A 16431-nucleotide genomic window follows, 5' to 3' on the forward strand; every position below is an offset into this window, starting at 1 on the left:
GGGGTACAGCGGAGAGCAAAGCTTTGTCCCTCTGGGCTGGGAGGGCACTGGGGTACAGTGGAGAGCAAAGCTTTGTCCCTCTGGGGTGGGAGGGCACAGGGGTACAGTGGAGAGCAAAGCTTCGTCTATAGAGATGGGTGTTCCACACACCTGACATTTATAGATAGCTGATCAAGGACTTAAACTTTGAAATGACGACAGTTGTAACTATTCCTTTGCCACCTTCCTTAAACACTTTCTGCTTTGTTGCCGAGGGGTATGAGCACGCGTGGATGCTTTCTGGGTGACCTCTTTAACGTGTAACATTAAGAGCACTGTTTACTGTACCCTTAAGTAGTACAGGGTGTTTTCAGAAATGACTGCAGCAATTAAGATTGGTCTCTGTTTACCGAGTAGTCTCAGGCTGTCATGCGTTTGTAGTAAAAACACCTTCCCTCCTCTGCCTTCATAGGGCGTTTTCCCTGGCTGTCGGGGATGCTATTGCTCTGCGCCCCTGCCCCCGACCAAGAGTCGCCCAGAGACCTCTGCTGGTTTTTCTAGGCTTGTTGCTTCTTGTACGATTAACCTCTGGACAAAAAGGGCGATTTTTCACGGAATCACGTGACTGTTTGGATTATTGAGATTGCGTATCTGACAGCGTCTTTGATGTTGTCTTCCTTGCTGTTCTTACATTGGTCTAGCAGTTGTTCTTTACAGTTTTGCGTTCACTGTCCTATCAGATAAAAATGTAAGAGTTTGGCCGCTAACCAAAAGGTCAGCTGTTCAAATCCACCAGCCGCTCCTTGGAAGCCCTATGGGGCAACGGGTGGTGGTGGTGGATCAGAGAAGAAGGTCGCTTGGGTTTCGGTGCCTGTGAGTACACGGTGCCTCAGCATTTGCATTTTGTGATGGTGCACACCGGGGTCATTGTCATCACGGTGAGCTGGGTGCTCGGCGTGCTTTTTGGTGCTCAGTGTTTGCCCTGACTTTGTGGTGGCAGTGAGTCGGAAAGCGGCCGTGGCTCCTGCCCTTTGTTATCAAGGGAAGGACGGCAGAAATCTGCCAACCCTAAAAACGTGCCTCATATCGTGGTTTTTAAAAAAATCCATCTGGAGTCATGCTACTCTTAGTATTGAAAAACAATTATAGAATTATGACTAAGTAGTAAAGTTTTATGGAGCCCTGGTGGCACAGTAGTTAAGAGCTACTGTGTGCTATGGCTGCTAACCAAAAGGCTGGCGGTTCGAATCCACCAGTTGCTCCTTGGAAACCCTGTGGAGCAGCTTTACTCTGTCCTATAGGGTCACTATGAGTTGGAATCCACTGGACGGCAGTGGGTTTTTTTTTTACAGGTAGTAAAGTTTGAGTAGTGAAGTTGAGAACTAAGGTGCACCTGACCAAAGGCCATGGTGTTTTCAGTCGCCCGCCTCATACACGTGCGAAAGTTGGAAAATGGATAAGGAAGACAGAAGAAGAATTGTTGCCTTTGAATTATGTGCTCGTGGCCCTCCTGCGCTCAGAGCCCTCCCATGGCCCCATGTCAGTCTGAGGAAAACCCAGCACACTTGGAGTGGCCCGCAGGCCCCGTGCTGTCTGTGCCTGTCACCTCTTTGGCCTCAGCTCCTACTTCTCTCCTGCTCGCTCTGGCCACGTGGCTTCCTTCCGCAGCGTTCTGTGAGCACCCAGTACTCTCACGGGCCTTCTCGCACTTCCCTCCTGGGGGCTCCTCACCCAGAGACCCTCTTTCTCTGTCTCCGTTCTCCCTGGCCGCCCTGTGGAGAGCTGCAGCTCCTCGCACTGCCTAGCCCCTAGCTCCAATCTTACGTCATATTATTTACTTACTTATTTTGCCTGTCTCCCTTCCACTAGAATATAAGCTTCATGAGGGTGGGAATGTTTGTCTTTTGTTTATTACCCTGCCACCAATATCGAGAACAGTGCACGTGCATAGTAGGCACACATCAAGTGTTTGTTGAATAGATAAATGAATCAAAACAATAAATATATTGCTAATTTTGATTATTAACCATAAAATAACATTTTATCTGAGAATGAAGGGGTTACTGTTAGCATTTTTTCTGATTTGGTTGATGTATTTGTGTATGAATATCACACTTTATTTTTCAAAGAAGGTTCAGTATCAGTTTTCTTCCTGTGTTTTGTCTTTATAGATGGAAGCACCGAGAAATGCTTTTTCACATAGATAAGTAGACAGGCATGAAAGGTGTTTGGGTATGGCAGTGTCATTGTGTTTTTGGAGTTCACAGTTAAGGCCAAAAATCATATGATGCATTTTCTTGATGTTTCAACTGGCTGCTAAATTGGGTTCTTCTTCCATTTTGTTGACGCAAAGAATCCAAAACCTCCTGACTTGCCAAAGGCTTTGTCACGCTATCGTTAGAGTCCCTTCACTGTGCAGTTTCTGAAGTGTGCACCAAGCCCCTTTTCTAAGACCCATCAAATGGCCATTAGTCACACTTGTCACTCTTGGACTTTGAGGCATCTTATTGTACCTGAAATACTCAAAAAGAATGGAGAAAATTGCCATGTTGTTCATTTCAACACAGACTTACCAATATAATATTTAAAAAATCTTATCACACGCTCTGTATTTTCTTCAAAAGCTTGGAGCTTCAGATTTGGTGCGTTCAGCTTATCAGGAATGTCTGCCATCTCCATTGATAGACAGGCCCAGCTCTGTTGTCAGACCGGTCAGCCAAAGCCTTACTTCACCTTTTATTTCTTATAACGTGCTCCCCTCTGACAACCATCTCACCTCAGAGTTTTAATTCCTAGTCAGATAGGTGAGGCATGGAGCCGGTCGCCTGGCCAGAAGAAGGCACCACAGGTTTGCTTCTTGGCGCTCCCTTTGCTTCCTTCCTGTGGGGGTGATATGTTCCTTTACTGTAGTCTTGGAGTGAAGTGTGAGGTCACTAAATGAAATTTTGAACAGCCCTGCCATCGGCATGACAGCATGTCTGAACTCAAAAGACTCCAGCACGACCCCAGATACCTTACTTATAACACCTTTTGTTTTGCCTTTCACAGAAATGGGAGTGAGGTAGGGAATGCACACTCTACCACACGCTTTGATTCCAGGAGCTTCTCTATGACCTGTCGCTCATGGGGTCCTTTTGTCCTCTGGGGTTTCCTTATACCTAGGACAGTGTACTGTAGTAGAGCTAGGACAGGTGAGAGGTAGGTTGTTCTTTTAAAGGTGGGAGGGCAGTGATGGAAAGGGGGGATGGAAAACGAAAAATAGCGTGACACTTGGACCTCGAGCATCATCTCAGGGTTCATTTTAGGGTAGAGTCTGTGAGAAAGTGGACATCTAGATATTGACCCTTTCGAAGCTGTCTGTGCCTACATACCCCTTGGACAGTCTTTGGTCTCCAGGGAGACCCATAACGCTGTTTGAAGACATTGGTGTTGGGTTCCTCGAAGGCAGGAGGGAGTGGGCTCCAAAGCACGGTTGTAGTTGGGGTGGAGGACAGGTTGGCAGATTGTGAGCCGCAGTGCCAGGAACTTCCTCCCCCTGCGTTTCATGGCTGTCTTAAGTCCAGTTACCTTAGAGGCAGAGTGTTTTCAGCCACAGCAGCCGTAGACGTTAACCTAGACTTGGCAACAGTGTTTGGTGCTGTGATGCGTGTTGTGGCCATAATGCTCTAAATGAACCCCTCTGCCCACCAGCTGCAGAGCTGGGCAGACCTCTCCACACTCCCCACTGGAACAGGCAGGCTCGAGAGCCAGGCCCAGGGGGTGAGTCCGAACTTTTCACTGGGCACCCCTTAAGAAAATTATAGCAAATAAGAGATACTTCCAACCTGTTCCCCGCTGCATTTTAAGTTGGACTGTGGACTTTCTGGGGAACTTCGGTAATAAACAGATTGGACCAGATCAAAGAGCTGTGCAGCTTAGAAGAGGAAGAAAGAGATACTGGCTCAGAAGCAGATCATTTTCCCAAGTAGTCTGTGAAATAGAAGGGAAATTAGAACATGCCTGCTCTCTGTTTTCAATGAGTTAAGAGAAGATGTGATTCCAATAATTATTAAATGAGAACTTGACTGGGACAGAAAGCATGTGGCAAAATCAAAACATTAGGCCAAATGACATCTTTGAAACTAATAGGCAATAGAGTTGAAACTATATTATCAGTGAAATGAAAAGCCAATTAGAGAAAATTTTGGTATGGAAGGATGGGACGGACAGATGTCACATCAGCCTGGAGGATGGACCGTGGCATCTAACATATGGATAACAGTTATTCCCAAAGAAAAGGACGGCAGATTCACAACAGCATCCGAAAGCTGTAGCAGCAGCTTAGAGAGTTAACATTTCTCTGGTTGGAAACGGAGTGTACTGTATGGTTTGCCCAGCACTGGACTCTGTGCCGTGGTGGTCAGTACCAGAATATGAGACTGATGGTCCCAGAGCCTGTGGAGCTAGGGCGTACTCTGAGGATCTTATGCCTGAGAGACTACGTGCTTGAAAAGCTCTCCTATCTGGACTGATAGCAGTTCTGTCAAGCTTGAACGTTTGGAATGATTGACTTCATTTGAGACTTCTCCAGGCTCAAGTGCCTTCTCGCCCGAGTGTCCTTGGCCGGCGACGGCTCCAGCAGACCTTCCTGCGTGTGGAGCCCGGCTCCCTGCAGGCTGACTCTAGAAGAGAGGGGACAGCCCAGTCAGTGCAGACCTGGGGACGGCATGGCGGTGGCACTCAGACCCTGGACATCCTCCCACGCACCTGCCAGCCCCCATTTCCTGAGGCATCCGCCCATTCCACAGTGTTGGCCGGGCACACTGGCTGAGGCAGCGGCTTTTGTCTGCTTCACTCTTCACCCCCAGGGCCTAGAACAGCACCTGGCAGAGGAGGAGATCAGCAAATGTTCGTTGTGTGAATGGAAGTCATGTGAAGCACGGGGAAGACAGCGGTCAGCTCTAGTCGGCCTCCCTCGGGGGCCTGACGTTCCGTTGGGGAGACAGCAGTGAGCAGAGGAACGAGTCACTTAGACGGGGTGGTTTCCACGTGGTGAGACGGGTCGGGAGTACACTGGGTGCTGAGGTGCGGAAGAGTGATGGGGTTGTGGGGAGAGTGGTCGGGGGCGGTCTGAGTGACCATAGGATGAAGGAGCTGGTCTTCCAGAAGGATCCCCAGAGGAGACAGACAGCAAGCAGGGAACAGTTGATGCCTAATTAGTTCAGGGGTAGGACTCAACTCTAGCTTGCGTGCATGTGGGGGGATGCTTCACTTCTCTGTTTTAAAGTCTTAATTCTGTATTTGCTGTATCCTAATAGAATGTTTGCTTTTTGTTTCCTTTTTTTTTTTTTTTTTAATTTAAAGGATTTTTTTGTTTTCTTTTGTGTTTTTTGATAGATGAGGGTTACTACCAGGGTGGAAAATTTCAGTTTGAAACTGAAGTTCCTGATGCCTACAACATGGTGGTGAGTAGACTCCGTTGGGGCCTGTTGTCATCCTCCTCCGGCCACAGCCCCTGCCCTGGGGGCCCTGTGCCGCCACCACCCAGCCCAACACCCCTCCCGTGCTTCCGCCACCAGTTGGGTCGCTCACCCGTGGGCCTGGGCGCAAAGTCGCTAACGTTTGTGTGGTTAATGTCCCTCATTGGTGGTCTTCAGAGTTTCAGCAGAGAAATTCACCCACCGAGCAGATGTTCAGTGAGTACTCTGTGCTAGGCGGTTTTTCTGGGGCATCCGAGTGTGTCAGGGAGACAACCAATGGGTTAGACCTGAATACCTGTCCCCGAGGTGGGGTGCCCTCACGTGAGCCACCTGCAGTTTACGTAGATCTTGTTTTTCTGAGTATGGCGCTGAGGAAAAAAGCATTTTGTCTAAGACTGTATTTTGTTGATGGTGTAACACCCAAATTCCAGAAGTCAATAAAATGTGCATTCTAGAAGTGTAGAAAAGAATAATGACTTTGTAAGTCATTTATACACATAGCTACATTTTAATCCCTTCTAGGTAACAGTTATACCTAAAACAACCGAATCAGTTGCCGTCGAGTCGATTCCAACTCTTAGCGATCCTAGAGGATAGAGTAGGACTGTCCCATAGGGTTTCCAAGGAGCACCTGATGGATTCGAACCGCCAACCTTTTGGTGAGCAGCCGTAGTGTACGGTAGCTCTTAACCGCTGTGCCGCCGGCTCTCCAATAGTTATACCTAGTAGTATACTATCCGTCTTCTGAGGCGCTGACACAGCAGTTAGGGAAGTGGGGGGTGAAGTATAAAAAGCTGACTGCGGGGGGAACAAACGTAGCAGACAACAGAGATGCTGACAAACGACGGGAAACGAGCTCATGAGAATTGAGATAGGAGCGAGAGGTGATGGCTTTCGGAGAACGGCCAGGGCCAGGGAAGGTTTGAAGCAGAAATAGAATGTCAATGGTCCTGACTGGCTTGGCCCGGACCCAGGAGAGGGTGTTCTAGATGACGTCTTCTTCTTAACAAGGGTGGAAATGAGAACAGGCAACGCGTAGAAGGTCGATGAATTGGGGCAGGGGAATAATGGGGAGAAAATGAGAACACTCAGATTTGAGGGTTTTGTTGGCCATTGTCAATCTGACAGTGAGAAGCCACTGAAGGTTCTGAACCAACTGCGCGGTGTGAGCACCGGGAGCGGGGACGCGGGCAGCTCTGCTCACTTACGCCTTCCCGTGGTGGTTTCTGACCCGCTCCAGACCTATCACGTAGGAGGAAAAATCTGAGGATGCGAGTATTGGGGACACCGTGTGTCCCACTGTCTTGCTTGCAGTGATTGTGCTCCCTACTATTGGATAAGCAGAATCCTATCATTTCCCCGAAACATACTAGGGTGCAGTTCAGGCTGCAACACTTTTTTGCTTGAGGCCAAACCTTTTTCTGTGGAAATTCATCTTTACTGAGCTACTGCATTGAAGTTCTTTTTAGGTATAATTTACGGGGTTGGAGAAGAGTTGGTAATCTAAGAAAAAAGTCAGAAGTATCCTGTTTATACTTTCCGGAAATGTTGGTTTTCCTGCCTGTCCACCATCCCACTGTCTGCAGAGACGTGCTGTTTTCCAAATTGTAAATTGAGAAGCCTGGCTTGGCAGACACTGCCTCAGGTGGGAGGCAGTCTGAGAGATTTGGTTTAAGTACAGCTGTTTAGAATCTGGGGACAATTCTGATGGTTTCTGGAAACAACCAGGAGTACAGCAGATCATCTCTGGCTCCTGCTGCATGTCGTTCGGGGGTTGATGGGAGGCTCTGCCCGGCATCCTCCACTCGCAGAGGCCCAGGCTGAGGCAGGAAGAGGGCACGTGGCTCTGGTTTCCTCTGGGGAGCGACATGAGTCACATCCCTTGCATATTATTGGCCATGGCCGGCCCCAAAGTGGGTAGAGAAGGCAGCCCTGCCACGTTGCCAGAAATACTTGTTCAGGCGCAGTCCTGAGGGCAGGAGGGTGATGGCTGAACTCCCACTTCTCAGGTAGTTTGCTGTACTTTGTAGGAAATTTAGAAATGGTGGCTGCACACCCCACGACCCAGGGGTAGTAAGCATAAGTTGCTGATGTGTGTTACAGACGATATGTGGTCAGACAGACGAAGGGAGTCACACTACACGTAGTTGGTAACTTGGCCATACTGTGCGAACATATATTCTCATGCCGGTTAATACATACGATCACATCATCGTTAGTGAGAGCGTTTGATGGCATGGAGGGACCATGCTTTTAAACAACTCCTCAGCCACTTGTCTGATGACATTAGCCAGACTCTCTCTGTGAAGAGCCCGGTAGTAAACATTTCAAGCTTTGTGGCCCATGTTCAGTCTCTGGCACACATTCTTTTTTTTAAAAAACACCTTTTAAAAATGTAAAAGGCGTTGTTAGATCTCAGGCCGTGTAAGACCAGGCCATGGGCTGGGTGGAGTCTGCTGGCCCCTGGGATAAACGGTGGGGTGAGATGCGTCCCACACAGCCAGGGCGCTGTCCGCCTCTCTCCCTCCAGCGGTCCCTACAGGTGGAATCATGGGGTGTGAGTAACTGACGCTCAGCTTAAGGCTCTTGATAAATATTAAGTTACCCTCCAGAGAGGCTGTGCCTGTTGGCGTCCTCACTGTCCGTGTTGGAAAAGACCCTTTTTCCTAAATCCTCGTGAAGAATGTGTGTCTTTATTTTTTTTGTGTGCCATTTTGGGAGGAAATAAATGACATCAAATCATTGTTTGAATTTGCATTTCTTAAATAAGTAGGATGCTGAATATTATTCCTACTTACACTATTTATTATTTTTTTATGAGCTGCTACTATGTCCTTTGCCTGTTTTTTCCATTGAAGTATTTATTTTCCTTACAGATTTATAAAAATTCTTTATATAAATGATGTAAAACTCTTTTCTGAGCTATGCCGTAAATATTTTCCTTGTTTTCCATTTGTGTTTTTGTTGTTGTTGTTCTATAAACGTTTGTTTTTTTGTTTTGCTACTGTAATTGAATCTTTTTTTCCTTTTTCATGTTATGAAATGTTTATCACAGGCCCTCAGACCCCAGGATGATTCTCTACATTTGCTTCTGGTATTCTTAGAGTTCTGTATGTTTTATGGGGAGTTTAATACATCTGGAGTAAAGCTCTGAGTGGGTCTCTGTAACTGTATTTTTCCAGCTGTTTATCTAGTTGTCCACTGAATGAACCAACTTTTCCCCATAGAATTGGAGTGCAGTATTAATCATACGTGAAACTCTTAGTTACACGGTTGGGCGGAGGGCAGTGGCAGCCAGCGCGGTGGAGACTGCAGGAGGCAGAGCGAGTGTTGTTTGTCTTGCTCTGGTGGCCTAGGCAGGGGCTGGTGTAGAAGAGTTCAGTGTGGAACGTGTTGTGTCCAAACGCAAAGTCTGCGCTTCTGATGCAGAGCAAGCTCTGTTTTGGGTACAAAGGAGCAGTCTGTGTCAGCATCTTAACCGTAGATGGAACACAGAAGGTGGAAGGAGCAAGGAGGAGAGAGCCACACCCCTGGGAGACGCAGCAAACCCTGGGGGCAGTGAGCATGTGTCGGGGACTCCGCTGAGAGGAGACCGTCTTGGGAGGGAAAGCAAGCTCCCCCTTCTTTTAGGTTCCTTCAAATGCTGGAGGCGGTGATGCAGTCTAACCCCCAGACTGACTGTTCAGTTCCCGAGAGGGTTCCACAGCCCTGCTGACGGGGTGCTGACCGCCTCTCTGCAGCCTCGGACCTCTCAGGAGGTTGAGGACACGCAGGCCTTCGCTCCCTCAGCCACGTCCCTTTGTGCTCGTAGGGAAGCACCTTAGAGCTGATTAAGTGTGTTCAAACTCACTTTGAACCGGAATTCTTTAGTCCTTGGACACATACATTTGCACATTTGGTTCAGTAATTTGGCAGAGTCTCTTGATGTCGTGGTGGTTTGAAATCAGAAAGGAAGTTCGTTAGGGTGCTGTAAAAGTCTGTATCATGCAGGTTAGAAGATGAGATGGTAGGAAAAAGCACAGGAGAGTATTTACATACCTCTGAGATGGTAAAGTATGATATCAAGTATAACAATTTGGTTATAGAGATAAAAAAATTCCACACCACAAGTCAGGATTAATACCGAAGGTAAACCAGGAAGTGCGGCTCCAGTTAACAGAGGGTTGATCACATCAGGGTCTTGGTGACTTGAGATGCCATCTGTCTCAGATCACTCCAGCGCTCCCTCTAGCCGGAGGACTAGAACCGTGGGCACCCCCGCGCTGCAGGTGGGTGCTGTGTCACAGCCTTCTCAAGAGGCCAGGACACTCGGCCCTGTGTCCGAAGCCCGTGTTTCTGACCAGAAAGTCCTCTTCCTGGGCTTTGTCCTGAAGAAATGATAGAGGATGTGGGCAGAGATAGCAACGTTGATGCGGCACGGTTTGTACCGGGGGCTGGGCGCTACCCAGACGTGCAGTGATAGGGTGGTGGTTCGTTCAGTGCTAGTCCACCCACACCGTGGGGAGCCGGAAGGCCCCTGAAGGGATGGTGGAAATTAATACCTAAAACAGCAGACGGCACATGTCCCGTTTCTGTGAAGAAAAATGAACACGTGTGTGGCCTAGACAAGGGTCTCAAAAAATACACCCCGGGTGTTAATACAAAGTATTTCTGAGTGGAGTATAAATATACCTTTTTTCCTCTCATTTTTGTTTTCTTTTTTTCTTAACTGAGCATGGATTGCTCCTATAGTAGAGAAATCACAAAAGAACCGCTCTCTCCAAACAGGCCATCATAAGTGATGTCACACAGTGCTGCATGTCACTCCCACGTATGCACTTTGATTCTCCCTGCTTTTAAACATAAACTGGGCTAAGAGCTTACTCAGGGAGGATGTGTGCTGTGATAGTATCTTCAGGAACATATAGTAGAGGGCTGGGTCACTGGTGCCAGGCGCAGTCACCTTCAGCCACAGCGCAGTGACTTTTAGTGCAAAGGTGTCTGTTGCTCGTTGGGTCCTGGGGCCCTGAGAATGCAGAACGCTTCCTTGGAGTGACTGCGGCCTCCTCCACGGCACCACCCAAGTCATCCTCTGTGTATGTGTCAGGACACAGGGCATCTGTGGAAGTTCTGCTGGGTTGTGCTGGCAGGCTGTCAGTGAGATCGGCAGTACTGGATTTGGTGTGAAAACACACTCCTGCCGATGTGAAGTGAGCCAGTATTCAGGTTTGCACCCATGCTTGGTGAGGTGCACTGAACACTGAGGGAGCAGCCAGATGGGTGAGTGAGTACTGAGTGTAGCCTGCGCTGGGCTGTGGACAGACTGCTGTGATGGAGGGACTGTTCCCGAGCGGGGCCCTGCGCTGGGCTGTGGACAGACTGCTGTGATGGAGGGACTGTGCCCAAGCGGGGCCCTGTGCTGGGCTGTGGACAGACTGCTGTGGCTGAGGGACTATTCCCGAGTGACACCCTGCGCTGGGCTGTGGACAGACTGCTGTGACTGAGGGACTGTTCCTGAGCGGGGCCCTGTGCTGGGCTGTGGACAGACTGCTGTGGCTGAGGGACTATTCCCGAGTGACACCCTGCGCTGGGCTGTGGACAGACTGCTGTGACTGAGGGACTGTTCCTGAGCGGGGCCCTGTGCTGGGCTGTGGACAGACTGCTGTGATGGAGGGACTGTTCCCGAGTCGGGCCCTGCAGTGAGCTGTAGATGAGACTGTTGTGGTTTTGAAAGGCCATCGTTGTGATCTCTCTCTCTCCATTTCACAGCCCCCCAAAGTGAAATGCTTGACCAGAATCTGGCACCCCAACATCACAGAGACAGGGGACATCTGTCTGAGGCAAGTTCCTTTACTTTCCTTTTTCTCTGCACGTGACCATCGTGGGTTTGGTCACTGGGCTTTTTAAAAATGTCAGCTTGCCTGAGAGGAGATTTGGAAAACCATACCTCAGGGCCTTGGGTTAAACCCGTAGTAGCTGAAGTGCCCATCTGCTCCCTGGCCTGTGCCGGCTTCCACCCCAGACCTGCGTCCGCCTGCTGCCCGCTCGTGTCCAAGGCCCCGGCCTGGTTCTCAGGACAGCCTGTGGCTAGGAGGTCCCTCCTTCTATTCTAACGAGGACCATGTTCCCTCCATTTGGGTGGTTTTAGCTAAGAGTGAAGAGTACGATTAATGAAATCCAGAGGAGAAAGCGTGGAACCCAGGCTTAAGAAGACCCGGGGCAGGGGCACTCCAGGCGCACTCTGTTTAGCAGACTGGTCATGACCTGCCCGGGGTGCCTTGGAGCGTTGTGTCGGTGGGCTTGCGTCCCCATCTCCGGTGGCAATAGTTCAGGATCAGTGCCTTTCCCGCTTGACTAAATAATGTGGAGAAACGGAAATGATGAGTGGATTTTAAAAAATAAATAAGAAACTGAGCGTTTGGGCTTATTCCTCTGTTTTTCCGCTTCCTCTATTGAGGCAGTGGTCCAGTTGCAGGGGCTTTGGTGCCGGACCACCTGGGTTTGAGCCCCAGCCCCTCACTTGGCAGCTGTGGGTCTCAGGGCAGGACGTTTAACCCTCGCGGGCCTCACAGCCCACCGCAGTGTGATAGAACGTGAGTGTCCTGTGCGGTGTAAGCATCCAAAGGCAGACTGGCAGAAGTTGGGGCGGCGAGTGCAGTGCCTCCCGGGGCGTCACGTGACCAAACGGCAGCTACTGCTGCCTAACCCTGTGGTTTCTGTGTCTGTTCAGTTTACTGCGAGAACATTCGATTGACGGCACTGGCTGGGCTCCCACGAGGACGCTGAAGGTAGGTGCAGTGCCGCCCCGCAGCCAGCCCTTCCTCCCTGGTCCTCTGTGATAACGCATCTCCCGTGGACGGCTGCTAGTCCGCTGACACACGTCTGTCTGTCCCCTGAGATGGCCTGAGAGCTCGTCTTCCTCCTCTGCACCAGCTCACACCAAGAGGCCAGGGACGGGGCAGGGCTGGGTAAACGAGGGAAGGCAATTAAAACGACTCAGTATTGGATGAGAATGAAAACGCACCTTAAAAGACCAGACTCTTCATCTCATTGACAGGAAGGCCAAGAAGGGGTTTGTGATCAAGTCACAAATCACAAGGTAGCACAGGCAGAACGCTGGCTTTAGTTTTGTTTTAATGAAAACCTCTGATTCTTGGAAATGTCAGCCTCCCTTGATCTTCGACATAACTTTAGAGCAGCTATTAGGACCCAGTGGGGTGGTGGGTAGTTGGCTTATCTATTTTTAGGATGACTTGAAAGGTCTGGACAGTATTTGGTGATGGCAGGTGGATTTATTCAAAGCCGTACTCGCTCCTGAGGACCTGTGGGCCGCCGGGGCACAGGGTTGGGTGGCCGCGCCCAGGGTGGCCGGCGTGCGCGCCCTGCTCTTACATTCACTGCTGTGGGTCCCCAGCACTCTAGGGGAGGTTGTTGTAATTTTCTGTCCTGAGAAGAACAAAGCGTGCTGAAGGTAGGTTTTGGTGCGGGACAGCACACGGTCCTCGGTCGTGGAGTTAAAATACTTGAAGTGCTCAGGAGCCTGAAACTTGTTTTCTTCCTTATTTCAGGATGTTGTTTGGGGATTAAACTCTTTATTTACTGTAAGTACATTGATCAAAAGTCCAATTTTTTCTTAATTTCCTTGACTTCTGCTTGTAACCATCACGTTAAGGATAACACGAGGGGGGTTAAAAAATCCCAGAAACCCATGCACATGTGTCCCCCTCTTTTCTGTTGCACTTTTATGAGTCAGAGGGGAGGGTGGTGGTGGGACAGGTGGGCAGTGGGATGGGGTGGAGCTGGTTTGGTGTGAGAGTCAAGAACAGCCGCTCTCTGCCTGTAGGAGGGAGGGGCTCCCTCTTCTGGGGGTGCCAGGCCAGTCTCATGTGTCGAGCCTCCTGTAAGTGGGGTGGCTCAGTCCCTGGCTGTGACCCTGCCCCGTGAGGGTCCTGGTTTGGAGGAATAATGCTGTGCTTACCTACCCTGATCAGAACCTTGGAGGTGTTGTTTTAGGATGATGAGCGCTGAGCTGCCCAAGGGTGCCTTTGTCAGGGAGAAAGCACGGCTCAGACAGGCTGTGGGCAGGAAGAGGCCCGGTGAAACGCTGGGGAGGGCATTGCAGAACGCCATCATCTGGATGTTTTACCCAGTGTTATTTGTTCCTTTGAATTTTTACTTTTTGAGTCAAAAAAGAGCTTTACTGGAAATGAACTTCAGAGATCTGCCTCTGATAAAACCAAGTTCTGCAACTTTTGTTAAAACCTTAGTTCCTCCCCATGGAAATGAGTCTATCTCGGACTGACAGCCTGCCCAGGACGACAGCCTGGCGTCCCCGAGACGTTGGGTGCAGGCTCACGGGACTTGCCACAGCCAGACCCAGGGCGGGTCTGCTGGTCCGCATCCTGTATTTCTGTGCTTACCTTCAGCATGAGGAAAAGGAGCAGGGCCTCAGGACTCAGCCTCACCATCCTACCTGCCTTCTGCCTTTGGTGAACATCACACTGGTGTTCCCCACGGGTGCCTGAGGCACAAGCAGACACACACGCACTTCCCAGTTGTTCCAGGATCGTCCTCATCCCCACAGGAGATAGTTCCTGCTGAGACCTGGGCTCCGCCACCCAGTGTCTGCCAGCCCTGTAGTTTGGTTGTAATTCTGTTCATGGCTTTTCCATTGAAGTGAGTGAAGTACAAGGTTGAGTGTGATTTGAGATCTGCTCCGTGGTTGTGCTACATTGTAATATGGAGCCTTTGTATCTTTAGCTTTGGTTGAGGGGCCAACGAGGACAGCTGCTAGTTCAGACCCTCGCCAGGGGTCCACACACCCATCACTGTCATCAGCAGCCACATAGATTCTTCTGGAACCCATCACACCTCCCATAGGCCCTGTGGCTTGTGAAGCAGTTTTGACTAACTGCTTGCTTCAGGGGATTTAATGGAAGGAAATAAGCATCGGCTCTGTGGACTTGTCTTTTGTTTTTGTTTCTGAAGAAATCTGATGCAGCCAAATGAGCTCCCCATCGCCTCTCCTAGTGCCCCATCCAAGCCTTCTGAATTCTAAAGAGCCCATCAGAAGTGCGCATTAAGTCTGCCATGGTTATTCCACCAATATTCACTTTAGGGCAGATGTATGGTAAAGAAGATGAAGAATTCTGTATGTCTGACATAGTCTTTATGGTATTTTGGGTAACTCATAGATTACGTACTTTATATTTTTGCCCATTTCCAAGACTTGGAGTCTTAATTTTACAACTGTAAATGATCACAGAGGTTCATAATTTTTCTTTGCTTTATTTATGACATATGATTGGCCACATTCATACTAATTTCCAAGTCAGGAGTAGAACCCCCCAGTTTAACATGGTTCTGAGGAGAAATATGGTTGTCTTTAAATGACCCATTATATATTGCATGCTGTGGAAAGCAGTGACCCAAAACAACAAAGTCACTACTCTGATTTTCAAGAAGAGGAATGGGAAGTGTAAAGATCAGACCCAGCCTCTGATCTGGAATTGAGCATCTGTTCTGTGATGTTTCTTGCGGGACTGGGGGCCAAGCCATTCGGATGCTTTTCTGAGGTAAAAGGATCCTGGTGTCAGTCTTAGGGGCCCAGGAGCAGGCCGGCCCAGTGGCATGGTCCTGCGTTCAGCGAGGTTGCAGACGCTGTCGCAGCTGGGATGGAGTGAAATGCTCATGCCCGTGGATTACAAGGTCAGAACTGAAAGCTGAGCCTTACAAAGGCGAAGTTGTTAATCACAAACTAAATTAAAAGAGGAAAATGTATTTTTAATGAAAGAACTATGATTTTTATTTTTTAAATGTTCATAGTGAGAGTGGTTTGTGGTTTTCATTCTCCAGTTATAAAAAATAGCATGAGAAATTAATGTGGTTGCTGCTGCTTCCATTTTTACCAAACTCTTGAATTCCATGTACACATAGCCCCAGCTTCATTCAGTCAACCATAATCACCATTTTGAAAAAAATGCCCACATGTATAGTACCCTTACCTCGAAGGAACTTTGGTTCTTACTGGAATTGCTTGTCTCCAGGTCATTCCGCCACTGCTAATTAGATTTCTGTTGCCTGCTTCACAATAGGAAGACTTATAACAGCAGAAAAGCAGATTCTTCCCACTGCTGACTTTGAGTTTCTTTCTTTTTAAGGATCTTTTGAATTTTGATGATCCACTGAATATTGAAGCCGCAGAACATCATTTGCGGGACAAGGTGAGCTAGTAACAGACTTGTTCTGTGTGATACATTGGGTACAGAGATAATTACTTTCTCTTGATTAGATCAGTAAGAAATGGAGAATAGTGGGATCCAGGACTGGAATTTAATTAAAGCAATTTGTAAATACTATGTCTGCAACAATGGGCTCAAACATAGCAGTGATTATGAGGATGGCACAGGACCGAGCAACATTTCTTTCTGTTATACATAAGGTTGTCACGCGTCGAAGCTGACTCAGTGGCAGCTAAAAACAACAAAATAAATACTGTGTTATAATAAATGTGAGTAGTCTCAGAGAAAAGTGTTTTCCCCAAAGTCAGAGAGAAGTACTGTTGGTTAGATGTGGTTTTCCAGTAGAATGCAGTCTGAAATGGGCCACTATTAGCAATACAGACATGCATGTGGGAGAATGAAGAAATTGTAAATATGTGTGGAGGAGAATGAAGAAATCGTAGACGTGTGTGAGGGAAAATGAAGAAACCATGGATGTGTGTGGGAGGATGAAGAAATTGTAAATGCGTGTGAGACAAAATGAAGAAATCACAGACACATGTGAGGGAAAAGGAAATCATAGGCGTGTGAGGAGGAATGAAGAAGCCACAGATGTGTATGAGAGTACATGAAGAAATCACAGATGTGTCGGAATGAAGAAATCATAATCCCATGTCTAAGGGAGCATGAAGAAATCACAGATGTGTCGGAATGAAGAAATCGTAATCCCGTGTCTAAGGGAGCGTGAAGAAATCAGAGATGTGTCGGAATGAAGAAATCGTAATCCCGTGTCT

The 16431-nt window shown here is 48.6% G+C and overlaps 1 protein-coding gene across 5 annotated transcripts in view; it reads left to right on the forward strand.

The window, feature by feature from the left end:
* UBE2F (ubiquitin conjugating enzyme E2 F (putative)) overlaps positions 1-16431 on the forward strand; it is a 41436-nt gene that overhangs the window by 18303 nt on the left and 6702 nt on the right. For 4 of the 5 annotated variants that reach the window (XM_023740876.1, XM_004386465.2, XM_023740875.1 and 1 more), the window contains 5 exons: positions 5356-5423; positions 11187-11257; positions 12148-12205; positions 12986-13018; positions 15578-15640. In XM_023740876.1, the coding sequence (XP_023596644.1) occupies positions 5356-5423; positions 11187-11257; positions 12148-12205; positions 12986-13018; positions 15578-15640 (293 nt within the window). The remainder of the gene's footprint in view (positions 1-5355; positions 5424-11186; positions 11258-12147; positions 12206-12985; positions 13019-15577; positions 15641-16431) is intronic. The other variant, XM_023740874.1, reaches the window with a different exon arrangement.

This window comes from Trichechus manatus, unplaced genomic scaffold (genome assembly GCF_000243295.1).
Source record: "Trichechus manatus latirostris isolate Lorelei unplaced genomic scaffold, TriManLat1.0 scaffold00165, whole genome shotgun sequence".
NCBI classification, from domain to species: domain Eukaryota; kingdom Metazoa; phylum Chordata; class Mammalia; order Sirenia; family Trichechidae; genus Trichechus; species Trichechus manatus.